Source organism: Desmodus rotundus, chromosome 2 (genome assembly GCF_022682495.2).
Source record: "Desmodus rotundus isolate HL8 chromosome 2, HLdesRot8A.1, whole genome shotgun sequence".
NCBI lineage: Eukaryota > Metazoa > Chordata > Mammalia > Chiroptera > Phyllostomidae > Desmodus > Desmodus rotundus.
In genome coordinates, this window is record NC_071388.1 from 78,262,996 (window position 1) to 78,282,583 (window position 19,588).

At 36.9% G+C, this 19,588-nt stretch overlaps 2 protein-coding genes across 24 annotated transcripts in view; one reads left to right on the forward strand and one right to left on the reverse strand.

Moving 5' to 3' along the window:
• ABI3BP (ABI family member 3 binding protein) overlaps positions 1–9,795 on the forward strand; it is a 246,227-nt gene extending 236,432 nt beyond the window's left edge. For 19 of the 20 annotated variants that reach the window (XM_045193486.2, XM_045193493.2, XM_045193491.2 and 16 more), the window contains 5 exons: positions 4,173–4,252; positions 5,034–5,063; positions 5,660–5,821; positions 7,264–7,386; positions 8,632–9,795. In XM_045193486.2, the coding sequence (XP_045049421.2) occupies positions 4,173–4,252; positions 5,034–5,063; positions 5,660–5,821; positions 7,264–7,386; positions 8,632–8,747 (511 nt within the window). In that variant the 3' untranslated portion in view covers positions 8,748–9,795. The remainder of the gene's footprint in view (positions 1–4,172; positions 4,253–5,033; positions 5,064–5,659; positions 5,822–7,263; positions 7,387–8,631) is intronic. The other variant, XM_045193488.2, reaches the window with a different exon arrangement.
• A 449-nt stretch (positions 9,796–10,244) lies between these two features.
• Positions 10,245–19,588, reverse strand: part of TFG (trafficking from ER to golgi regulator) — a 35,838-nt gene continuing 26,494 nt past the window's right edge. For 2 of the 4 annotated variants that reach the window (XM_053918298.2, XM_053918300.2), the window contains exons 7-8: positions 13,956–14,054; positions 10,245–11,047 (exon numbers count right to left, since the gene is read on the reverse strand). In XM_053918298.2, the coding sequence (XP_053774273.1) occupies positions 10,668–11,047; positions 13,956–14,054 (479 nt within the window). In that variant the 3' untranslated portion in view covers positions 10,245–10,667. Of the gene's footprint in view, positions 11,051–13,955; positions 14,055–19,588 lie in introns of all 4 variants that reach the window. The other 2 variants (XM_053918297.2, XM_053918299.2) reach the window with 1 other exon arrangement.

Sequence of the window (19,588 nt, forward strand, 5' to 3'; positions counted from 1 at the left end):
AATCACTTATATTCATTCCATTAAGATCTGTTTCTGGAGATTTTTCTTGGTCTTTTGTTTAGACCATATTTCTGTTTCTTCATTTTCTTTGACTTTTTTTTTTTTTTTTGGTTTCTAAACATGAAACAACCACCTTTCCTATTCTTGATATAATATTCTCATCATGAAAATGAACCACTTTGATCAACCCGGCCCAAACTTCTAGTTGTCTCTCAAGCCTCTGAGATTATCCAAACCACCCTCCTTGTTCTTAATGGCTTCTAGTATTTGACGGCATGCCAAAGCCTGCCAGTGTCCCAAGGTGAGAATGGCAGACAGCACCTAGATGCAGGCTGGTTATAAACTGGACCCTCAGTTACCAGCTGGGAAATTATGTAGTTAAATCTCTTCCAGGGAGTCACTGGGAGTTGGCATTTTTTGCCTGCTCCCTCTGTGCTGGGCCCAAGATACAGCTGTGGGGAGAGGGTACTTCTGCACCTGTTAAAAACTACTTCATTTGACACAATACTGTGGGACTCAGGAATGCAAGCACCATTGCCTCTCAGAGCCAGGTTATCTCAGGCCCCACCCCTTACAAAACAGCCACACAAGCTGGGGTGCCAGCCATTTGTAACACTTCGAGGAAGACACCAGTGACTTGCTTTTGTTGTTGGAGTGGATCGAAGAGAGGGCAGGAAAAGTGTCTGCTGTTTCCCAGTCTCTGGGGAGGATCGCAGACAGTCACTATATGAGAACCCTGATCCTCAGGGAGTAGCTTTTTTTGCCTGCTCCCTCTGTGGGAGCCCTGGAAGGCCAGGCAGCGAAGAGGGGGGGAGGGTTGAGTGCTCATGCACTCGTGAATAACTTTGTTTTGCTATATTCTTAAAGGTCTCATGGACACAATCACCACAGGCATTCAGAGCTAGGTGTTTAGGGTTTTAAAAGTTGGGGAAGTATCACAAATGTGGGCCAAGTCCTGATGCTAGATTTGGGGCCCAAACCCTTTGCTCCTCAAGGAAAAGCTGGTAGTTGGGGGTTTGCTCCTGATTGTATGGCACTGTGCTGGGTGTTTTATGTCAAGTGGGTCTCAGCCTTTCCTAGCCATCTTGATGTGGGTGTTCTCTCTTTTGCCCACGTGGAGGAACTGCTCAGCTAGTTTCTGGATCACTTTCATTAGGAATGGCTGTGTGTGTAATGATACATTCCATGTGTGTCGGAGGAGGGGAGCTCAAGAGCCTTCTATGTCACCATCTTCGTCAACTCTGCAATTTTAAATTATTTCAGCTATTTCTTTTGTCCATTAAATCCACATTTCTAGATTGACCATTTCTCAGAATGGTCAAATACTCAAGTCATCTATCTGTTTTATGGCAACACCTCCTGCAATTCCTTACCATCATCTTTTGCCTATGTTGAATAACCTAACTCATACACCCTGTTCCCCTTCTTTGTTTACTCCCTCACTTTCTGGCGTTTCTTGAGAAATATCTTGAGAAAAACTTCTGGAAGGTATTTTTTGAGTCTTTACATGGAGTTCAGGATAAAATGAAGACGACTTTTGGAGACATTGTCCCATTGTTCTCTAACTCCAGTGCTGCTAGGAAATCAAATATTATTTTGATTCTGGGTCCTTTGAATGGACCTATTTTCTTCTCAGAAACTTTTAAGATCTTTATCCCTCTATTCTGAAATTTTGCAATGTGTGTGTTTTGAATAACTTTTTTCCTTCTTTATTTCTCTGGGCATATATTAGGTCTTTTTAATCTGGAAACCCATTTCTTTCAATTCTGAGGACTTACATAATTTCTAGGATAATTTTCTACCCTCCTTTTTTCCTTCCTCTCTCTTCTATAACCTACTACGTAGGTATTATGTCCCCTGAATCCATTTTCCTTATTTTCTCATCTTTCATCTCTTTGACTTTTTGTTCTTGTATTTGTACAAGTTCCTTAACTTGATCTGGCAAACTTTCTTCAAAGTTTTATTTATTCTATACTTAAATACTTTCCTGTCCTTTATAAATTTTTTACATAGCATCCATGGTTGTTTATTGTGTATAATCAGTGCTGACCTATAGTGTCATAAATCTTTGACAGAAAGTGCTGTTTGGGAAAAACTCTGCCACTTCAAATATTTTCTATTTACATAGTTTAATCAATCAGCCAAATTTATGTGCCTTTTAGTTCCCATGCTGTTAATTAAATTTAGTTTAAAGTGATTTCTTCAAAACTTGTCGAGTATCACATGTTGGCAAAAAACAAAGTTCCTTAGGAATATTTGTGGCTACACTGCAAACAGAGCTGAAGTGTAAATAACTGCAAAATAAAGGCATGATTCCAGCAGCCAGATTTGGCCAAAGCGCAGGCCTTTTGGCAATGGCCTGGAATGTGGAATGCATTGCCCACTTGAATCAAAGTCCGGACGCCTGTGATTTCTTTTTTCCATTATCAGTTCATCATACTGGTTTGTTTTTGTTTTAAGGTCATCAGGCTTCTCAGCAAGAATTTCACCTCTAGAAAATACTCCATGCCAAAAACACCCTATGTATGTGCAATTTATTTAAATGAGTGACATGGTAGTTTTGTATCGGCATTCTCTTATTGCAAATGATAATGGCACCTGGTATCCGTTGGTTAGTTTGCATAATGCTTTGATGTGCAGTCTCACTAAAAATCCTGCAAGCTTTAATCCTCATTTCAGTTTGTAAAAGCAGACACTACGATGGTTAAGAGCTTCATTCTTAATTGAAAAAATAGAATAAAGCTGGTCTCTGGGGTTTGTATATTACTTTGTATATGCCAAATGATCAGTATGTCTAATACATAGTTAGCACCCCTAACGTGGCTGCCAGTGTTGTAATGTGAGTCTGTGTTCTAGATTCCAGCAGTGTGTTAATACAATGCCTCAGTAGTCAAAAATCTGAGTCCCTGAGCCTCAGAGTTCTGTTATTGCTCACCTGGTATCCTCTGTACCAAACTGAGAGCTTCGTCCTTCTGCTTTTCACCTTTTTACAAAGTACCTTTCTCTCTGTGTTCTACATTCTTCAATCACCGACTTCTCAAAAATTGGAATTACCTCCCAAAAAGCCTTGTACAAACCTGAGACTCACATACTATCAGCTGACTCAAGTTGATTTTACATCCAAAATACCTACCTGCTAAGTGTACTACTGACAGGAACTCATTTTCCATTTTAGGCAAATGGAAAATAACTTTACTCTTCTCTTAAAAGGACTTGCTCTGCTTCAGTACTCTAATGAAATCCACCAAATACTGCACAGCACTTTAATGCATAATTCTTAAAGATAGAAGCAAACATAACTCCAAGAGATCTGGGTTTCTTTTGTTTTGTTTTTTAATGCTAAGAGCCTGGCCCATATCAATCCTGGTTATTAGAGGGAAGAAAAGTCTGTCTTTGTGTCCATGTTCTTCAGGAGGTGACCCTACTACCCCCCTACTCTGGAGATGCTGTGGCTTCCTGTGATCCACAGAAGCCCAGAGTTCCAGGGGATAAAACCAGGAAGTCCTTGCAAAGAAATATTTTCAAGTACATCTGTTCCCATAGCTTTAGTCCAATAGTTTTCAAATGTCAGTGGAGGCAGGATTCACCTCAGGAACTTGTTATGAATTCCTACCTGGACCCCTCAAATAATTCATTCAGTAGGGAGGGTGGAACAGGAAATCTGCATCTAAAACGAACTTTCCGGACTGCTGCTCTGGTGTGCCACTCTGACACAGGCAGTGCAAACCCCACAGAGAGGAACACTGCCTACGTCTAAGGCTCTGAGGGCTGGGATAAAAAGAAAGAAAAAGGAATCTTTCTACTTCTTCCCAGCAGAAGTAGCTAAAACATCTGAAGAAAACTGAGGGTCCTCGTTACTGGAATTAGCCCAGATCCACCATACCTCTTTCCTATATTATCTATTACCAACTTGCTCAGTTATTTCTATTAATTTGGAATTTTTTAAGACAACTATATTTATTAACTTAACCCTGTTCTTGTACAAAACATAATTCAAGCTGTTCAGAAAGAATCAATAGTTTTTTCTTTCCTCATGCTTCTAGAATATACATGCATTCACTGTCACCATGATCTCCAAACAGTTCAGGAAGGGTATTAGTATAATAAGGGAATGTTGTTACCTACTCCTGAAGAATATGTTACAATTTTATTTTAATTTCCTACCTACACAGCTATGAATTCCAGGTGAAACCTAAAAACCCACTTGGAGAAGGCCCAGCCAGCAACACAGTGGCATTCAGTACTGAATCAGGTAATCACATCAACAATAATGCCCAACATGGATGTAAGGACCACACTGTTTTGTGCTTAGGAGCTTGTTTGAAACCCAGCCAAACGCTGTCCGTGTGTAGTTCTTAAATTCAAAATATTATCTATGGGGAAAAGCCAATTGATGAAGGTACCCACAAGGAAAGACCAGTTAGGTTTTTCCTCATTTATTTTGATATCGGAAAAAAAGAGGTGTATCAGTTTAAAAGAAGTGTTTAATCAATCTATACTCAAAAAGCTAGTGAATGAATGCTCCTCTGTATGCCAGCATGAAAATTTAAGACATGCTGAACCACACTACATGTGGAAAGGGAATTCATTTGGTATTTGTTTTTTTTAATAATAAGCAGCTCTGAACTCTTATTTGACCTTCCAAGCTCCAATCCCCTAACAAGATACATCTGTGCTCACAGCATCATTTGTATAATTTTTACAACTGCAGTTCATGGCATGTTGGTGATTTTATCGTCAATAGTTTTTTGTATGAAACTAAAAGAGGAAGCTTTTAAAATGGAAGTGAAAGCCAGAATAGCTGTCAAGATGTCCAACTACTCAAATCACAAGTAAAAGTTACAGCTGAGTTTCTGGCAGATTTTCCAATCAAGAACAATTTCCAAAACAAAACACACTTGCAAATTCCCTTTCTGAAAAGGTATACCACTTTGCAAGTAAAATTTCCTAACAACCCACCCTCTTCACTGTGCCACTGGAACATTGAGACCTACTTACTTAGTAACATCTGACTGTTTGCTATTTCTTCTCAGCGGATCCAAGAGTGAGCGAGCCGGTTTCTGGTAAGAACCTGTCTCAACGTGAACACAACTACGTGCTTTTCTAAACCGATTCAACTACACAGACATGGCAGAATTTAAGTCATAATTTCACTTTACTCCATTTAATCTCACTAGACTATCAGGTGTGGACGCTTATCCAAAACATTGTTAATCATTGACAGCCTATGTTTTGGGAATGATCTGGACTTTTCGAAACTTGCTTTCCATTCATGCATCAAATTTTCTATTTAATAACTGTCAAGATATGACACCCTCATTTCTACTTTTAATAACAAGCCACATTAAAGTAGCTGTTTAAATTGTATATACTGCAAAACAAAACCTAAATTTCCTCAGGATACTGTCTACACCTAGCACTGCAGAGGCTATTCCATGCTAAAACTACTCCTCTAAGATTTATATCACTATTGACAGGAACATAATTGGGGGATTTATGTATTTTTAAACTCCTATTTTTGGCTCCAATATTTAGCTTTCGTATCAGAAGTTGGCAGTGAACCCTGCAAACTTTTTTTTTTGTTTTTTAAGCTTTTAGGACAGCTCTTCAGTGCTCAAAGACAGATACTAAACTCAAGCCATATACTTTTCTCATGCAGGAGGAAGAGATGCCATCTGGACAGAAAGGCCCTTTAGTTCAGATTCTTACTCAGAATGTAAGGGCAAACAGTACGTCAAAAGGACATGGTATAAAAAGTTTGTAGGGGTGCAGTTGTGCAACTCTCTCAGATACAAGATTTATCTGAGCGACTCCCTCTCAGGTAAGCAAGACTACCAGCTGTTTTGAGTACTGTCCTTCAGGGAATATGCTTTGCAGCATTCTGTAACTTGGCCTTTTCTTTGGACAGAAACTAAGGTATGATGTAAATACAGATTTTCTTTTTGGGCAAGATGTTATTGAAATACTTAGCCTAGAAAACAAGGATTTGAGACATATGCTATTAGAAGGGAAATAATGGAAATGCAATTTGAACAGGGCCATCGTGGCAAACTTGACTGTGAAGACACTAGTCACATTCAAGCCCAATTGTTGTTACAGTCAACCAAGGATAAAAACCCCTACTGATAATAAAATGGCTGTATCTAACAGTAACCATGGAAGGAATATGACAATTAAAATTTGAAGTCTGCTGGAGACAAGGTCAAGATTACAACCCCTGGCTGGAAGGGTTATAACCCCTTGCTCCAGACTCAGTTGGTTATTTTCTCTTCTATACTCATACAATAAAAATATTAAGTCTGGCCCCAACATAAAAAGGTAGACATCTACTCAACCATTCAACAAACAGTATCTGCTTTATTCAGACACTGCTCTAGGTGCTGGGGGCAAAGCAGCAAACAAGATACAAACAAGCCTTCTTACAGCTTACAATCAAGTTGGAAGAGACAGACAACAAATATATAACTAAGAATTTCACATAGTGCTTTGAAAAAAACAGCTGAATGGAAGCTCCTTTAGTTAGAATGGTTAGGAAAAGGTACCACTTGTGCTAACAAGAAAACTGTGAGAGGGCACCATCCAATTAAGATCTAGAGATAAAGCTAGAGGCAGAGGGAAGAGAAATGCAAAGGCCTGTGGCAGAACGAGCCTAGCCAGTTCCACTAGTGTGGCTGAGGCTTAGTAAGAGGAAAACAAGGCAGGCAGGTGTGAAATCATGTGGAGCTTTGAAGCCAGGTAAGACTTTGGGCTTTATTGAGTGCAATAGGAGATTGCTGGAAAGATTTATGGAGGGGGTAACATTATCTAAGTAGCATTTTTAAAAAATATTTTATTTATTTTTAGGAGGGGAAAGGAGGGAGAAGGGGAGGGAGGGAAACATTTATCTATTGCCTCTCACACATCCCAACCAGGGACCCAGCCTTCAACCCAGGCATGTGTCCTGCCTGAGTAGGAATTGCACTGATGATGACCTTTTGGTTTTCAGGATGATACCCAACCCACTAAGCCACACAAGTCAGGGCCTGGGCAGCATCTTTAAAAGATGCAGGAGATGGGAGGAGGGTAGAAGAATAGGCAAATTTAAAAACAGGGATATCAGCTGGGAGACTATTTCATAGGTAAGCCAAGAGGCCTGAAGTAGAATGAAAGTGGGGGCTGAGTCCAAAAATAGGAAAGACTATTTGAAATTACCTGATTATTTCAAAACTGCCCTATATCAAAGAAAGTAACATTTTTCAATCCTTTTAAATTTTGGTTCTTTAGGAAAATTTTATAACATAGGTGATCAGAGAGGCCATGGAGAAGATCACTGCCAATTTGTGGACTCGTTTTTAGACGGGCGCACGGGACAACAACTGTCTTCTGACCAGTTACCCATAAAAGAAGGTATGTTTTCTAAGCCTCCTCATAAGCAAGAGAGTTTTAAAAATTAACCCAAAAAGAATTCAAGCTGAGAAAGCAATCACTTTAAAAATAATTCTATAGTACTACTGTTATAATTATCTGACTAGAAAGAAAAACTTTCATAAGCCCTTGGTATGAAGACTTTAATGACAGTTTTTAAAACTTTGCTCCCAGACCTTAAGACTCTATTCCTTAGAGCCAACGAAAGTTACACACAGTCATAAAGGAATGAGTTCTACATCAATTTAAAAAAGTGTTTTCTAAACTTAAATCATTCATATGGCATTTCTTTATTCCCTTAAAAAAAATTGTATAGATTACCACAAATGGACAAATGGTATTATTTGCCTTACTTATATAAATCCAATTAAAATAGAACAATTCTGTTAAGAAATGAGTAACCACTATAATGCTGAAGACACATTAGCACTAAGCTGCTTAATGAAGATTAAAAAGATGAAAATTAATTTAATTCTTGCCCAGGCAGGGCAGGAGAGGGTAAATTAAATGTCCATATTACTCAGGAATCACCAAGAGGTTCATTAAATGCTTTAGCTTGTTTGATTAGTCTTTTCAGAAACACATTCTGTTCACTGGCACTTAAAAATACCCACCACAGTAAAAGATGCCTTAGTAAGACTTACGAACCCATAAACAGGAAGTTGAAACTGCTGTCTCACAGGAATACTCATACTCTAAATTGTGTGTATGTCTATAATATTTTACATTCACAGAGAAATTCTTAATCATTTAGTATAGGCTCCTTGAAGATTTCACCTAAGTTTAATTCTTAGAAATTTAGCAAGTTTAGAACTATCCTTCGCTTCTTAACACTGTAATAAATATAGCAGCTTTACTCAGGTCAGTTCTTCACAGACCATGAGTCTGCAATATTAGTGCAGAAAGTACACTTTCACATGAGACAGAGAATACTGAATGTGGTCAATGACACTCAAAACACAAAAAAACACAAAAGCCCTGACTCCTGCCCCTTTCCAGCTTTGTTTCCTAAACACTACCAACCATCCCATCCTAACTTGTTGAGGGGTTTCAGGTGCCCCTGATGTTTAGCCCCCCATTACTACATCAGGAAAGATACCAGGGCCCCTGCTGCTACACATTTCCTAAAATACTTAGCTTCACCTACTGTAACCTTCAACCACTTGGTCTATGAGCAATGAGGACAAAAATATAACACCGGTTATAATAATTAATTTTCCCTCTTAGGCTATTTCAGAGCAGTTCGCCAGGAACCTGTTCAATTTGGAGAAATCGGCGGTTACACCCATATCAACTACGTTCAGTGGTATGAGTGCGGGACCACAATCCCTGGGAAATGGTAGATGCCGCAGACATGATCGCAAGTGCCTTCTGTTTCATCGTGGCAAAATATAATTGCAAATGCTACAGTGTGTGTCACATTCATTGAAGCTGTTCTGTTTACTATGTATAAAAGTTTAAAATCTAATTGATGGCAATATTAGATGTTTATTAGGAAGATTGCTGAGAATATTTATCAAGTTTTACAAAGTCATTTTTAGAAAGCAAGATATTAACATTTTTTGGGGAAGCTGGCTCCCTATTCATGGTATTTTAAGAGATCATTTGTATATTATTTATCACACTGTTGTAATGTTTTGAAATACTTTTATAACAAAATTAACATCAAAAACTAATATACATTTTTTTTTAAATATTTACTTTTACTAATGTGTATTCTTCCTATTGGTGAATTAATAAGAGTAGAGATTCCATAAATCTCTACTTGGTTTAACTTATTAGATCAAATTATCTTCAGTATATATCTAAGGAGAAAAGAACCCAATATTCACACATTTATGTAAACCTCAATTTTTTAGCAACAGTTGAATAACTTTTTTGAAGCATTTAAATAAACGTCGATGTGACTATACAATTCCTTAACTATTTGCAAATTATTAAAAAGGTTGTAGTTGAATTAGTAAATTTCATTTCAGCTAAAAATGGAATGAAGAATGATACATTGTTTCAACAATACATTTTTTTTCCTACTCTACTCATAATCAGTGTCTGAATGTACTGTCAAACTAAGCCTTCAAGCAACTGTCTTCATACTGTTTTTAGTATAATTCTAAACAAACTGTATGCCGAGACTGAATGTGTCAAAAAGATAACATGCTGAAACTGCTATCATTTTATGGGATATACCTACATTTTGACACATAAGACTTCTAGAAATGACTGTATCAAAGGATGTTTTCATAGTCTAACTCCACCTGTACAGAAAAATCATTCACCTTTATTCAAAAAGGTATTTCTTCATTTGGGGAGGGAGGTGGGAATGCTGCATTGCTGTTCTCACTCTGAGAGGACCCTGCGCTTACTCCTTTCAACATGCTTCAATCTTACCAATGCTACATTTTGTTAAGTTTCAAACAAGTAGAAACTCTGCAATAAAGAAATGTAGGGTTTTTTTTTTAAGGCTAAGTTCTTTATTTCTGAATAGTTCACCTCTATAAGGAAAAATCACAGTTATTCAAGATCTACCAAAACCAACTTGTATCTTTCAAAACTGTACCGGTTTTGTGTGTGTATACACACACACGTGTATATACACACTGTATGTATATATATATATATAATATTTATCTTCCTGTGACATCTATTTTAAAGTTCATTGTTTTAAGCCAATGACTGTTAAATGCATTTCTTTCAAGTCAGGACAAAAATCAAACAGTACTGTGTTTCTGTGAACCATCTGCACTTCATTTTGACAAAACATCAATAGGATTTGTTTCTTGCTTTTTTTCCCTCATGTACACATAATGTTAGTGACTAAGTTAAATTACAACACCACTAAATGGATTCAATCATCTTTATTAACCTATCAGTTTCATTTTATACATAATATCTAGTCTTCTCAAAGAGATCTACTTTTAGTACATCATATTAATTGTAAAAAGCCAACTTCATCCTAGCATTTTAATAACCTCTGGACAAGGCAAGCTAGAAAATCAATCACTTTACACAAACATTAAGAGTAGTGTTCCAAAATTACTAGGAAGCTGCTACACTTTTAAGCAGGGAAGGAAAAAACTTTCATTTTGGTCTTTGTTGTGTTCCAGCAAATTATACTTTCAATTAACAGCAACAATGATATCATAAAAAATGCTCTGCTTTTTAAATTTCTGAACTTCAATACAAATTAAAATAAAATAGTAGTATTGGAGTCTTTTGGGAGGCAAATAGCTAGCAGCTACATTCATCAGTGTAGCTGAGCCTCTTTATCGATAACCAGGTCCAGGCTGGGTATAGCTCTGACTAAAGGGAGGACGATTACGTGCATAAGGGTTAGGCCCACTCGGAGGAGGGGTCATGGTACTCCCAGGAGGCTGAGTAAAACCTGGTCTTGGCTGATAGGACCCAGGTTGGCTTGGAGCCATTCCAGGTTGTGAAGCAGGGGCCACAGTATAATTAGTAGGCTGAGAAGTTTGGGTAGCATAAGTATGTGGAGGGTAACTGCTCGCCTGGTACTGCTGTGGCGGTTGAGCAGGCAGTTGCTGAGGCTGACCAGAGAAGGAAGAAGCTGGTGCCTGGGAAGTTGGTTGCTGGCCATATCCCTGGAACTGCTGAGGTTGTTGGGGTCCAGTCTGCTGACTATAGCCTGCTGAAAAGGCAAAATAAATAATGTATATATCTTATTTTTCTGTTGCTAAAAATTTTCCAGAGAATTAGTCTTTACTGCTATGGATCAAAAATGATAAATTTAACAAACTTAATCCTAAGCATTTACATAACAAGTAGAATAGTAAATTCTAGCATATATTTCCAGACCAAGTGGTATCACAAAGTAAAATTTTTTAAACCTGCTCATCTTAAATTGAAACCACTATTACATACACTTCTTCATTACAACTACCTGTAGACTATATAATCCCTGAGAGCAAATTCCTGTTCTAGCACAATTTCTATAGAGGAGATGCTCAAATGATAAAGGCCAGAAGTAATGCAAGAACTAGTCATTAACCTGGTTTTGAGGGAAGACCTATTTAACAGTACCAAATAAAAATACACTGTAGAGAATAAATATTTTAAAATGAAAAATGGTGCCAAACACATCTAATTGTGCTATTGAGATGCTTTAGTCACTCTATAAAAACTAAGCCATTTAAGAATAAACATTAAGTACCCATCTTCACAACCCTTAAAATTTTTCACTTTTTTTTTGATTTCGTATCTGTTTTGCCTTCACAACTCAAAATTATGAGTTAGCAGTGACAACATAACACAAAAAGCACACCATATTGCCCCACAAAATTAACATCTGTATTCATTATTTACTAAGGATGTAAATTTTTTAAAAGAAAAAGTCTGCTTCACTGAAAACTTTTTTATCTCTACCATGAAACACACCTGCAGCTACTTGCAATGAAACCTCTCCATTGACTGGAATCCTGTCAGCATTAAATACCAGATACATAAGAAAATTATTAAAATATGTACAACCCTGCATTTAAAAAAAAAGGATTGAATGAATTTGAGTATATTCTGAACTCACCTTGAACCTGGGTTCAAAATTTACTATGAAAGAAATCTTTTTGACACAGTCCATGAATAAAACTGGAAAAAGTCAGAGGGAAACTGGCAAACCAACACTGTCAAAATGGTCCAAGGTTACCACCACCACTTAAGAGTCTCCAAGCAGAGTACTGAGTTGACTATTCCCATATATCCCAATCAAATTCAAGTTAATAGGACCAGTAGGATCAGAAATACAAAGACAATTTCAAAAAAACTAAATTTTACTCAGAGTGGAGACCCTGACTAAAGTCATCAAGAGCAAGCTTAATTTTCAATAACTAAATCAAATGCCTAATGCATTTCACTTATGATAGTATCTAAACACTAAACTGAAATCAATTCATGATCAAATCTTGAATGTCATACAATTTCTCCTATCTTCTACATAAAATGTTTAACTTAATTTTTTTAATATAAGATTTTGGAGAAAAAGGACTCAGCTTTTATACTGGAAATGTCTATTCCACTTAAGACACTGAGAAGAAAAAAAAAAAAAAAGACTGCCTTTTCATCCTGGCAACTGAAATCTAAACTGGCTTTTTAACTGAGTCTGCAACCAACCAGATCCTTAATTATTTCTTAAGAGAGGGACTAACTTCTAAGGGCCTAAGATGCCATTTCATTAGCAACCTAATGTGAGTCTCTGACCTCAGCGTGACAACATTTCCCCATGACATGTCTAATCTCCCTCAAGCCGATACCCCTTCCTTAAAAAATGAGTAACTTGGGTGAAGAACACCAAAAATTGCAAGAAATGGAAATTCTCTGGGTTTTTGGAATAAATAAATACTACAGGACAAGGGGTCACATGGTCCACAATGGATACAATATTTACTATCTAGCCTTTTTTGGCAGGAAAGTCTGCCAATCCCTGGTCTAAATTTGAGAATGCAGAATGATACAGGGAAGTAATTAACTGGAAAGTCAAGTGCCCTGGGTGATCTAGCAACCCACTGAAAGGCTGCATGTCCTTCAATACATCACAACCTCTTTCAACCCTAGTTGCTTCATTTATAAAATGAGTGGGTGGGAAAAAAAATCAGTGGTCCCCAACCTTGGCTGCACTCTAGAATGATCTGCAATGCTTTTAAAATATCAAAGCATTTTGATATTTTGATATCAAAATATCAAATGCTTTTAAAAATTACCTGAATTATAATCACTATGTTCAAAGCTAAAATAAAGAGATTTACCATATTTAAGTATGGATAATCTTCAATGATCAGATGATAAAACAAAATGTCCAAGATGCCTATATGAAACAACTATATTTAATGTTCTTAATTGCCTGGACTAGGTTTTACGTAATTCTTTTCTTTTTGCGGGGGGTGGGGGAGGCTGTTTTTGGTATTCCTACATACTTTTGGGAGATTTAAAAACCTATGTAGATCAATTTGGTTCTTGTTTGCAGAGGTGGGTAAAAGTAGGTTTAACAGTTATGAATACACGAAACACAGCATTAATAAAGATGCTGTAATAATCATAATAACCTGTATGTCTTTTTCCATACAAACAGCTATAAACCTACTTTTGCCCATGCTTTTGCCTGTATTAAGATTACCTTTCCACATATGAGGGAACTATTAATATTTTTGTAAGCACTGAGAGTATCCTGGGATTGAGTTACATATAACAGAGGGAAAAAATCTTGCATTTTTGCAATTCTAAGTCCCCTCAGAGGCAAACTGATCACATTATTAGGAGATAGCTTTGTATTAAAAAAACTTTTTAATACTACGAGTTATTACAGAATCATCTACTATGACTGGTTTACTTGCCCACTGAAAAATCAAAATGTTGATTTACTACAAAATATTTTTAAAAATAAATAAAACCGATGTTATTTCCCAAATCAATAAATACTTACTACCTTCTATGACAGTGTAAGTATTACATACAAATCACGGAACTGAGAGGACAGGATTAAAGGTTAAAGTGAGTATAGCAACAGCTGAAAACCACGCGCCGGCTCCCTACGGACACCTGCTCACCTGAATACTGAATACCGTACTGCTGTGGCGGCTGAGGTGGTGCCTGCGGCTGCTGAGCACCATAACCAGCCTGTTGAGGGTACTGTTGGTACACCGACCCTAAAATAGATAAGAAAAAGAGGCAGGTTTAACAAAATACTTTTATAGCACAATTAATTCTCTGCCCTCCAAACACATGATACAAGCTGTGTAACAAAGACACAAGAATGTTTATTTCCCCTTTTAATGTCAATGAAGTAGAGAAGAATGAACAATTTAACAAGTGTTTTCAAACCCAACTGCCAAAAGATGTGTACTGCTAATGTTCGGTAAAACTCAAGTGAGTCAAAAATCAACGAATAAAAATAATAGCTCCCAAGTCTTTCTCCCAAAACACTGTGTTTGTCACCTAAAGGTTTGAACCTTTTTATCTGTCACCATATGAATGGACTCTGGTAGCAAAGAATTACATAATCTCTCTCATTACAGACCTCAAACACACCTTTGACATTTGACAACAGCTTGCTTTTCCATCATCTGAAGTCCTACCAATCATGTGGAATCTGGTAACACCAAAATGGTTCCTCATTGAACTTTTTAATAATGGTGGACCTGTTTAACACTGGGGCTGGGTGCTTGGAAAAGAGAATACTATTTCGGGTCACTAGATCACAGTTCCTATAGAGAAATCCTTCAGACACTATTATTACCCGTCATTCCCAAACAACTAAGGATTTCTCGCTTCATGTCTTTACCATCTTTAATACTTTACAGTTGTCCTATTGGTGTATTTAACTAGATCTAATGCTTAAAGTAGCAATAAAACTTGAATTTTAATATCTAGCTAGTATTTAAATTTTTTAAATAATTACACATTGACTAATTCTTTCAAAAATATTCAAACTACCTGCTGTTAATCAAAAGACTATGGGTAAATAGCATACTTTTGACAGAGAGACAACTATTGAAAAAAAGTCAACGCGTTATCTAGTGCCTCTCAAACTGAAGCACAGTAGACACTCACAGGCTGACTTCAAGGTGTGAGCCAGCTCTGCTGAACTGGCTGCTCAACCCCACATGCAACAGCACTAAATGGGACATGCCTGTATTTATAGCCAGTTTATTTCCTAGCAAGCAGCTGCATCTTTTTATGACAGAAGTAAAATTTGCTTAACTATTTTTAAGCTATTAATCCTCTTCCCAAATACAACAAAAAACTGGCAAAAGTTTCTTAAATGCTATCTTAGTAGTTTAAGACTTAGAGATAGCGCAAAAGGTACTACACAGATTAACCATCTTCGAAGACACCACATTAATCCTGGATTATATTTTGTAACTGAATTTTAGAACAGGAGTGACCAGAATCTGGTATGGAAATATAATCAAGGGGGAAAAATATGTATAGGCTGACAATGGGTTCTAATTCTTAGAAATTAGAACAACGAACTCCTCAATACAAAAATGAGCAGACTACAGGCAATAAATACATGGACAGAAAACTAAGCTCGTCAGCAATCCCTATTTCAAATACAGAAAGATTAAGCAACTTACCCAAGGTCAACACATCACAACTAATTAGGAACTATCTTTGGAACCCAGGTATAGAGCTTTAGTTTAAAAAGTATTTTGTACACATTGTGGAATTTAATATAAATATTAACTTACATATCATCAAAAAGGCTGAAATTAAGGCTCTATGTTGTAGTCTGTTGCCATCAATAATTCTAAGAAATTCCAACTCAAAATAGCATTGTTTTCCTCAATAAAAACTGAAAGGGCCCTGACTGGTGTGGCTCAGTTGGTTGAGCATCATCCCACAAAGCAAAAGGTCGCCAGTTAGATTCCCAGTCAGGGTGCATGCCTGGGTTGCAGGTTCTGTCCCTGGTCCAGGTGTGTATGAGAGGCAACCAATGGATGGTTCTCTCTCACGTCAATGGTTCTCTCCCTCTCTTCTCCCTCCCTTCCCCTTTCTCTAAAAATATTTTTCAAAAAAAAATTTTAACTGAAAGGGTACAACTATTCTTAAAGCAAACACACACTATTTTCTTCCTAATCTGCTGTAAACCCATTATGAAAATGCCAACCCTGGGGTTAAAAGTTTCCAGGTTTATTCCTTTATCTGCAAGTATTCCTTTTAATTATTTTAAACACACTTCATTCAAATCCAAAATGGGATTCTCGTCACAGTATTTTGAAATGTAACTAAGAAATCTGTGTTTAGTTGTAAAAAGGAGAAATGATTTCACATACTTCTAAGGAGAGAGCTATAGGATATATTACGTGAAAAAGCAAGGTGCAGACATAGTTTAGAGTAAGCTATGTTTTGAGCAAAAATATATATAAGCTATGCTTTATGTATTATATTTTCAGAAAGAATCAATGGTAGAATAAAGGGAAAGTAATAAAAACTATGTTATCTAAGGGAAGAAAGAGAATAGCATAAGCAAAAAGTGTGAAGAGACTTCTAGGGCTGAACTTTGTTACACACAGTGGTAGCCAACCTCCACAATGACCCCTGGTGACTTCAGCACATGTAACAGCATATGGCAATGGGTTGATATTCTTTACATTCTTGGTAGAAAGATTAACTCCACAATATACAAATGAGCAAAGAATAAGCAAAAAACACTTAAGAATTCATTGCCTTGTACAGTCTCCTCTCACACTCAGTAGGGCTGACCTGTGCATCAATGGAATACTGCAGAAATGACAATGACATTTTGAGGACAAGACATAAAAGACAGCCATCCTCTACCTTTCTCGACCATTCACTCTGTGGGAGCTGCCCTGTCATGAGGTCACCTAAGCAGTTTATGAGAAAGGCCATGCAGTGAGGAACTGAAGCCTCCTGCAGCGACCATGGGAGGGAGTCACCTTGGAACTGAATTCTCCATCTTGGGTTAAGCTTCAGGTGACTGCAACCTCATGAGAGACCTTTCAGCTAAGCTACTCCCAGATCCCTGACTCTGAAACTACATGAGATGATAAATGTTTTTAACATCTATGTGTTGAAGTACATTATTACATAGCAATATACAATTAATATACCCAGTTTTGACTCTGAAAACATGTAGGGGTGATGGCTACTGAAAAGACAAGCCACATAAGCAAATGAAAAATCTAAACCTTGTTATACTCCTGATTTGAACAAGCTATCAATTATAAGGTAATTCTGAGAAAATTAGAAAAATTCAGAGACTACAGTTGACCCCTGAACAAGGCAAGGGTTAGTGGTACGGTTCCCTCAATGCAGAAGTCAAAACTCAGCATATAACTTCTGACTCCCCCAAAACTTTAGCAGTCCCCTGGTTATCTGTGGGGGATTAGTTCCAGGACACCCTGAAGATAACAAAGTTTTCAGGTGTTCAAGGCCCTTATATAAAATGGTATAGAACAATGCATACAGTCCGTCCCTGGCATCCGAAGATTCCTAACTGCAGATGAAAAATACTATTTTCAATTTGCAGTTGGTTGAATCCGCACATACAAACCAAGGGGATACAAAGGGCCAACTATAGATTGAAAAAGAAACCCACATATAATGTAGCAGACCCACATTGTTCAAGGGTCAACTATAGTTACGTGCTGACATTAAGAATCATTTGACTTTCTTAGGTGTAATATTAACATGGTGGTTACGTTACAAAAAACACGTATTCATTCCCATGTACGGTCCCCTCTCACACTGAATCGCTGATCTCACATTATCATTGTGACATACATGCTGAAATATCTGAGTGAAATAACATGTGTAGGGTTTGATTTAAATACTCCACCAAAATTTTTAAGCGTATGGAGGGGGAACAGACGTACTCCATCTCTGTGTATATTTCAAAATTTACAAAATAAAGCTGTTTAGAAGTCTACTCATTTTATCAATATGATTTTACAGATTTTCCTTTTATCCTTCCCACTTTTTTGGATTGTCAAATAGCAATACATCCTGGTCTCTGATGAGTTTTAGTGCTTGTATCCTCACCACTTACATATACATGTTTTTGGACAACTACTCAACTGTACATAGTTTTCCAGTAACACAGGCACCTGATCTATCTGAAAAAAGACAATATTGTCCATTTTGTTTCTTTTCATGGTGTTCAACACTTTGTTGATCTTTTTAACTGAACAACATATTAAGACTAAAATCCTTGGGAAAGAAAACAATTCCAACGTCCCTTTTATGGAATTTAAGTAACAACTCAGAATTATTATTTCATGTACTATTCTAAGAGACTGCTATGTTTATCAATTAATTAGTAATAGATTTTTATGTTGATTATTCTGCAGAAATTATAATCAGCAGTTAATCTAACGAACTGGTGATGTCAGGGACTCATTCATTACACATCATACATCAAAAAGCAGCCTATACTCACTCATTAAAGTAGCCTGTAATTCATCTTGGGGATCTATAAATAACTGATATTAATCTAGAGTTGAGCAGGCTATCCAACAGAATAGGCACTGGCCACATGTGATTACTATGCACCTGAAATACGGCTACCCTTAACTGTGATGTACTTTTTGTGTTAAGTTTTTCAAATCACAGGCCAGATTTCCAGTAGGCAGTATGAACAAAAAAGAATGGAAATGTTAACTTTTAAATAATGACTCTATATTGGATATACTGGATTTAATACAATGTATGATTAAAATTAATTTTACCTTTTTAAAAACTTTTTTTAATGAAGCCTACAGAAAATTTTAAATTTTATTGACTTCCATTGTATTTCTTCTGGATTGCACCAATCTAGAGATGCATCTCCCCAATGCTCATCTACTGTCACAGATTAGTAACATACAACTTTTTATGTTGCGCGTTTTAACGTAAATTCAAAACAGCAACAACTTTAGTAAGGCATAAATGCTACCCTAAAAGAATTCAATGCCTATTGAACAGTGTTAATCTGATGCCTTTGGAAAAGGAAGTGGTTGGACCCATGTTGTTCAAGGGTAAACTATAGTTATGTGTTGACATTAAGAATCATTTAACTTTCTTAGCTGTAATATGAACATTGGTTGTAAATGCTAAGAGTTCAGCAGTGAGAGAACTTCTGAATTTTCACTCTATCTCCTTTTATATTTTTAAAATTTTACCTATCTGAAAATAAAGTTTCAGTGAAAGCAAACTTGATAGAATATTTTGAGATACTGTTAGTATAACCTTAAATCCCATTCCTGTATAAGTGAATAGCTAACATTATTTGATAAAATTATCCTTCCAACTGCCATTGTACAATAGTATACAGCTTAAAATGGGGTTTAAATGAACAAAACAACAACAAAACAGATGTTAGTTCACCCAGTACGGCCATTAAACCCTACCATATCCAAAATGTGGTTTGCTTCCCTGTTTCAGCCCCCCTCCGCTTCAGTCGAGTTTGTTACGGTTGTGGCAGCTGAATCTTGGCACGAAGGGAACACTGTGAGTAAAGCTGGTTGAGAAGAGGCTTAAGCAACAAGAAATTCTTCTCAGACCACTCATTCATCAGCAAAATACCACCTACTAGTCCCTATGAATAGCATCCATCCAGTGGGAAAACTCTAAAAGTATCACCGCAGTATGATTAGGAGTCTCTTATAAAAGTGCTCAGTCATTTCAGGCTAGGACTTTTTTTTAAACTCAGTCACTCGCTTCTGTTGCTGAAAATAAC